The following is a 7,350-nucleotide window of genomic DNA, read 5'->3' on the forward strand; positions in this document are numbered from 1 at the left end:
CGTCGAACCCCGTCGCCTTCTCCCGTGCTCGCCGTCGCCTCGCCGACGTCCTCCGGCGCCGCCCCGCCCTCTGGCCGCCGTCGTCGGCCACCTCGTCGCCGGATCCGGCGGGTGGGACGAGATCCACCCGCCCGGCCATCCAAACGCCTTCCCCCGTGCCGTACGCCTCCATCCCGGATCGTCCCGTCCACTTTGTCCCTGGGGTGAGATTTCCACTAAGTCCTAGTTTTTGCATATTAGGTGTGCATGTTCTTCACATCATAACTTCTTGCTCGGTGCTCCGCTTTGTGCATATAATATATCGAAATGTTCTTCATGAGATGCTCTTCATTTTGTTCCACTGTGCTATGCTTGTTTGAGTTCATCTTGATGCCCTAATCATCGTTGCAAGAGTGCTATATGCTGTTAACTGATGTCTGTTTACAGAACTTGGTGATTTGTCTTTTTCATTGCATTTTGTGTGTGCATCCTATGAGCATGAGCTCTACATGTGTTTTGAACTACATCATGCCATCCTTACAGTGGTACTTGTCTTGTATTTTTGTGGTCTATTTGGTGACTAGCACAAGTATGCAAAGTAGCTTCCATGATGTTGCTAATTTCTGTGACTAGTCATTTCTGCCAAGTCTGAGTCTGTTATGTTGTGATGCCATGTAAACCTGCTGCTACAAGTCATTCTATCCATAATCTGGGGATGTTCACTAAGGATGTTTTGTTACGCATGTTATGCTGTATCAATCCATGCCCTTTTTTGCATTTATAGCCTGCTGTAGCTTCTTGTAATCTTGCTCCAAAATTGCTAAATAATGTTGCTGTCAGCTTATTAACATGAAGTTCGTTATTGCCATGTGTTTTGCTAGTGATCCATGTACCCTATGACTATGCTATTGCCATGCTTAGCTTTATATTTATGCCATATTACTGTTGGTTACCTTGTCATGCTATGTATTGCTCTATGGTGAGTGGTTCAAGCTCACCAACATGTCTACTTATCGTTGTTTCTGCCATGTATCTGAATCTGTTTTTGAAACTTGCTACGTTTACATGGGTGCCATCATATCTTCTGTGCCTTTTTGGCTCGTGATCAGTAAGGAACTTTTGTTCTATGCAATTAGTAGAATAATGCCATGCCTTTGGTTGCCATGATAAGTTCCTGTAGCATGTTGTTTGATAGCTCTAAACTTTGCAACCTGATGTTATTTCTGCCATGTCCTGGAATTCTGCTAAGTCTGTGAACCTGTTATTATTTTCAATCTTGCCATGTCCTTTTGAGCATGTTCTAGTGATTTCTGGAGATATCTCAGTGTTATTGTTTTGTCATGTTTTAGCTGTACATCATGTCCATGCCTTTTGTTTTCATGTTGAGGTGCTGTAGAATATTCTCATGATGCTTGCAATATGCCTAGTTGCTGTTATGAACAGATTGTTGTTATATCTTGTTTGGAGTGTATGTGTTGCACCGTTGCTCTGTTTTGAGCATGTTCTATATGAAACTTACTTAGTTTTGCATGTAGTTTCATGTTACCTTGTTGCATCCTTGTTTTGAGGTGTTTGCTTGATGTTTGAATGCATTTTTGCATCAATGCCATGCTTATCTTGTTTTGCTCATATCTTCTAGGCCGTAGCTCCGAATCTAATGAACTTTATATGTAACTTGACTAGAATTTCGTGTAGATCATCTTGGTGCATCTTAACTTGCTGTTTAACAACTTGAACATAAGGCTTATTCAGATCTGGACCAATTTCGAAATTTGCATATGAGGACTTACCGGATTTGCTATGTTGTTTCCGGCCTCATTTAAACTTGCTTTGATGTGTTGTTCTTGTATGCATCATCTCTTGCCATGAGTAGCTTCATATAGCCTTATCATGCATCATACTTGATTGAGCTTCATGCCTTGTTCATGTGTGTTGTTTTTACCATGTTGTGTGCTTCTTCTCGATAGTTCCCGTGTCGTTGCGATCGTGAGGATTCGTTCGTCTTCGTGGCTTCATCTTCTTCATGGACTCGTTCTTCTTCCTAGCGGGATTTCAGGCAAGATGACCGTCACCTTGGATCTCATTACTATCATTGCTATGCTAGTTGCTTCGTTCTATCGCTATGTTGCGCTACCTATTCACTTGCTCTTCAAGCCTCCCAAATTGCCATGAACCTCTAACCTTTGTCACCCTTCCTCGCAAACCGTTGTTTGGCTATGTTACCGCTTTGCTCAGCCCCTCTTATAGCGTTGCTAGTTATAGGTGAAGATGAAGATTGCTCCATGTTGGATTATGTTTATGTTGGGATATCACAATATCTCTTATATTATTAATGCATCTATATCATTACAGGAAACAGCTACTTTGCCGTCTGCCACGGCGGACGGCAAAGGCTTGAAAGGCGGACGGCAAAGACCTTTGCCGTTAGCCGCAGACGGCAAAAGGCTCCGGCAAAGAAGGCTACGGTAAACAGCTGCTTTGCCGTCTGCTTCCTGGAGGCGGACGGCAAAGGCTCTTTGCCGTCTGCGGCAAAGAGGGCGGACAGCAATAATTGCGCTGTCAGTCCGTTAAGTGGCTAACGACAGACCTTTGCCGTCCGCCGCAGACGGCAAAATTTCTCTGGTCTTTGCCGTCCGCCTTATGATGTCATCTACACGTCACTAGATGGCAGGTTCTTTGCCGTCCGCCTTATGATGTCATCTACACGTCACTAGATGGCAGGTTCTTTGCCGTCTGCTACTGATGGCAAAGTGCAGGTTCTTTGCCGTCCGCCACGGACGGCAAAGTCTTTGCCGTCTGCCACTGTAGGTAAACTGACCAAATGGGTCAGCTCCCAGGAAGCACAGTTGGCTGCCACGTGGCTTCTTTGCCGTCCGCGGCAGACGGCAAAGAGCTCTTTGCCGTCGGTGGCAGACGGCAAAGAGCCTGCATATTGTCTGTTTTTTCTGTTTTTTATTAAATCCCACAATTTGCACAGAAAATATATAAGTTTCATATCACATATCTAGCACATATCCAGCACATAAGTTTCATATCACATATCACATCAGTTTCATCCATACACATTGTTCATACATAAGCAAGTTCCATCCATACACATAGTTCCATCCATATATATATTACAATGCAAAGTTTCATCAACATAGCAAGTTAGATGCAATGATCCATATCACATAGTTCCATCCATCATAACAAGCTAGATACAATGCAAAGTTTCATGAAAGGAAAAGCAAGCACTCCATCATAGCAAGCTAGCTTCCATGAAGTGAATGAAATCTGCAAAATGGTAAATAAGAAAGTTAGAAATAGGTGACTAGAACAAGAAGAAGACTAGAACAAGAAGTATATGTCATTTATGAGCTAACTTAGGTGAAATGGATCATATATGAGCTAACTAAGTTGAAATGGGTTGTTTATGATCTAACTTAGTTGAAATGGATCATTTATGAGCTAACTTAGTTGAAATGGGTCGTTTATGAGCTAACTAAGGTGAAGGGCATCGTTTTTGAGCTAAGTAAGGTGAAATGGGTCATTTTGGAGCTAACCTAGGTGAAATGGGTCATTTTGGAGCTAATCTAGGTGAAATGGGTCACTTGTCTCAATTCGGCGTCCATAGACTCTGAATTAGCCTACAAGTTTAATATGAAAGGATTGTTGCATTACGCACAAATTAGCGAATGAAACCGGGATAGCCGCCTACAAATTAGCCTACAAGTCTAATAGAAATTACCGTTTGTTTGAACCAAGAGATGAAACCGGGATAGCCGCCTCCTTGCTTTGCGAGAAGCTCATACTCTTCGACAGAATCCTTTTGGATCACCGCTCCATACGAGAATAAGGCGACGTATCGACTGTATGAAATATCCAGGAATAAGAGCAGTTCAAAGGAAATAGAAGTTGCGAAACTATGTACCGAGAACTTACTCGATGTACGGCCGCACTTCTATCAGGTTGTTGAAGATATACAACGAAATGGTCCGCCATTGTTCGTTATCCAAAGATACTGGATTTGAAACACTGGCTGGTGCGAGATTCCCTTTGAAAAGGCTGAGGTTGGATCCACCCTTTTTAGGGTCGTCAGCATTGTACCGAGGCTTCGGATTATGCAAATGACGATTTTGGCTTCGTAGTGTGCTGTCACGAAGTTTGCCACCTCCTCAGTGATGAATGCCTCAGCCATCGATGCTTCAATTCTACGTTTATTTTTACATTTTTGTCGAAGCGTCTTCTGCATCCTCTCAGTTGGGTAGCACCAACGATTTTGCACGGGCCCCCCCAATCTTGCCTCGGTCGGGAGATGCAAAATCAAATGTTGCATTGGATTAAAGAAGCCCGGTGGAAAGATCTTCTCTAACTTGCAGATCAACTCCGGCGCCAACTCTTCCATTTCTTCTACCACGCCAGGCGATAGTTCTTTCGCACAAAGAACACGGAAGAAATAGCTGAGTTCTGCCAGTACTAGCCATTCATCCTCAGGGATGAAGCCACGCAACATCACCGGCATTACCCGCTCAATCCATATGTGCCAATCATGACTCTTGAGACCAAATATCTTCAATTTATCAAGACTGGCTCCCCTCTGTAGATTTGCTGCATACCCATCGGGGAACATCAACTGCATTTTCACCCACAAGATAATTTCCCTCATAGCTGGCCTTCCAAGATTGAACCATGCCTTTGGCTTCGTCTAGTTCTGCTTTCCTTTCGGTTCTTTCATGTTTTGTAACGGCCTATCACATAGCGCCTCCAGATCGACTCTAGCCTTAGTATTATCCTTTGACTTCCCATCTATGCCGAACAATGTACCAAAAAGTGCCTCGGCGATATTCTTCTCAGTGTGCATCACGTCGATGTTGTGTGGGCAAAGGAGGTCTTTGAAGTAAGGCAGATCCCATAAGCATGTTTTGTGAGTCCAGACGTGCTTAGAATTATACCCCTTGAAGTACCCTGGACGCTCTGGATCTAGCTCGAGAGCGTTTAACTGATCCAGGGTTTGTTGGCCTATCAATGCATGTGGTGCAGAGTTTTTGACAACTCTACCTCTGATGAAGTTCTTCTTGTCTTTCCTGAACTTATGGCGAGGATTCAGGAACTGTCTATGCATGTCGAAGCAAGAAAACTTGCGACCGGCCTGAAGCCAACGAAACTCAAGAGCTCCCTTGCATGTGGGGCACGGGAACCTTCCATGCACACACCAGCCAACGAATAGCGCATACGCCGGCAAGTCATGCGTCGAGTACATGTACCAGACACGCATTATGAAGTTCCGTTTGCTATAGGCATCGTATGTCTTGAACCCATTATCCCAGGCTTCTTGCAATTCGTCCTTAAGCGGTTGCATGTACACATTCATATTTTCCCCAGATAGTTGGGCCCTGGAATTATCAACGTCAGGAAAATGTTCTTTCTTTGCATAATCTGTCCGGGGGGGAGATTGAGTGGAAAGACAAATACGGGCCAACAACTGTATTGAGCTGCCGTCATACCAAACACACTGAACCCATCCGTGCTGATGCCGACTCGAGGATGCCTCGGATCTGCCGCTTTGTCACCATGTAATTCATCAAACTTTTTCCACGCAACACCATCCGATGTGTGTACAATCATCAGATTCCCATCTGCATCTAGTTCGGTTCTTTTACCCGTTTTGTGCCATGTCATCTGTCTGGCCGTCTCTTCGACCATGACAAGACGTTGAAGTCTTGGTACGATTGGCATATACCGAAGAACACTAACGGGGATTTTGGTCTGTGTCTTCTCACCCATACCGTTGTCTACCACAACATACCTGGAAGACTTGCAAATGGGACAATAGTTCAAGTCCGCATAGTCAAGCCTAAACAAGACACATCCTTTCTCACAGGCATGTATCTTATCATAGGGCATCTTCAGTGCACAGAGGATTTTGTCCGACTGGTACAGGTTTGCAGGCATTACATGGCCTTTTGGTAGAAAGCGTCCAAATACTGTCATCATTGCATCGTAGCATTCTCTGCCCAAGTTGAACTGAGCCTTCAGAGCCATTACTTGTGAGATGGCATCCAACTGACAAAGCTCAGTGTGCTCATGGAGCGGACGTTTTGAAGACTCCAACATTTCATTGAAGGCCTTTGCAGATTCCTCCATCTCCTCGTCCGAATCCCGAGCATCATCAAAGTCCTGCACCATGTTTTCCATCCCGGTACCATGCTCGTCGGTGCGACGACGATCCACCTCAGCTCGGTCACGTTGGGCAGACTCACCATGAAATGTCCACACCGTATAATCGGGCGTAAAACCACTCTTCTGCAGGTGTTTGCCCATTTCAGCCTCTGTCCTCTTTTCCCAATTGCCGCACCGTAAACAGGGGCACCAGGTTTTCCTCTGGCCATTTGCAAATGCGGCTCGCACAAACCCCTTGGTTTTTGTGAACCATTCAGTGCTCCATTTATTCTGACCAGTGTGACCGGTGTACATCCACGCACGATCACTCATCTTGACTTTCAGAGCTACTAGACACACAACAAATATATATATATAATTCACCATGTATGTATTCATCAGTTGATCTACTTTGTCAATTTTATTACGTCCATGCAACCTACACTCTAATAGGTAATGATAGGTCCTAATCCCACCCGAGTATGTTTAGATTGGGTTCATTTTCCCATGCTATGCCCCGGATCCTACACAAAATTTCGGCAGCACCTCCCCGCTGTTCTCCTGATACACGTCTCTGCAATAAACAGAGAGGATGTGTACCCGGAGAACAACAGGGGAGGCACTGACGAAATTTATGCGTCGGATCCGGAGCAAAGCATATGGGAAAACGAACCCAATCTAAACATACTCGGGCTGTCCATGGATAGCGTTGGACAATTCGAAAGAATCAAGGTTATAAATATGCAAATGCATGCATATTTATAACTATGACGCTTTCGAATGGGAGACACATATTGGTTACGCATACTGATGATTCAAGACACATATATATCTAGCTATCAAGTTTCATCGGAATAGATCAAATAATTAATGGGGGAGGAGGACATGTCATTTGTGCTCACCCACGAACGAAGGGGCAGAGCTCGTCAAACGCATAGCGAGGTCGTCGAACACCAAACCTCGCAGCGATGAAACAACTGCACATTTAAAACTACCCGATCAACACAATTATATATGATGTTTTTCATAACAAAATCGAAAGATATATGACCTAACTAATAATTCACAAATATATGACCCCGTCGGCTTCTGGAAGGCCAAAGAACACCTTTTCGGGAGGTGTCGGGGGTCGGGGTGTCGTGTCGGTCTCGGGGTGCCGTGTCGGGGTCGGGGTCTCGGGGTCGGGGTGTCGGGTCGGGGTCGGGGTGCCGTGTCGGTGTCGGGGTCGGG

The 7,350-nt window shown here is 44.9% G+C and overlaps 1 protein-coding gene across 1 annotated transcript in view; it reads right to left on the reverse strand.

The window, feature by feature from the left end:
- Positions 1–172, reverse strand: part of LOC123142456 (uncharacterized) — a 40,124-nt gene extending 39,952 nt beyond the window's left edge. Inside the window, exon 1 of the mRNA XM_044561361.1 lies at positions 48–172. Coding sequence (XP_044417296.1) covers positions 48–172 — 125 coding nt within the window. The remainder of the gene's footprint in view (positions 1–47) is intronic.
- Positions 173–7,350: the final 7,178 nt, after the last annotated feature.

This window comes from Triticum aestivum, chromosome 6D (genome assembly GCF_018294505.1).
Source record: "Triticum aestivum cultivar Chinese Spring chromosome 6D, IWGSC CS RefSeq v2.1, whole genome shotgun sequence".
Classification (NCBI taxonomy): Eukaryota; Viridiplantae; Streptophyta; class Magnoliopsida; order Poales; family Poaceae; genus Triticum; species Triticum aestivum.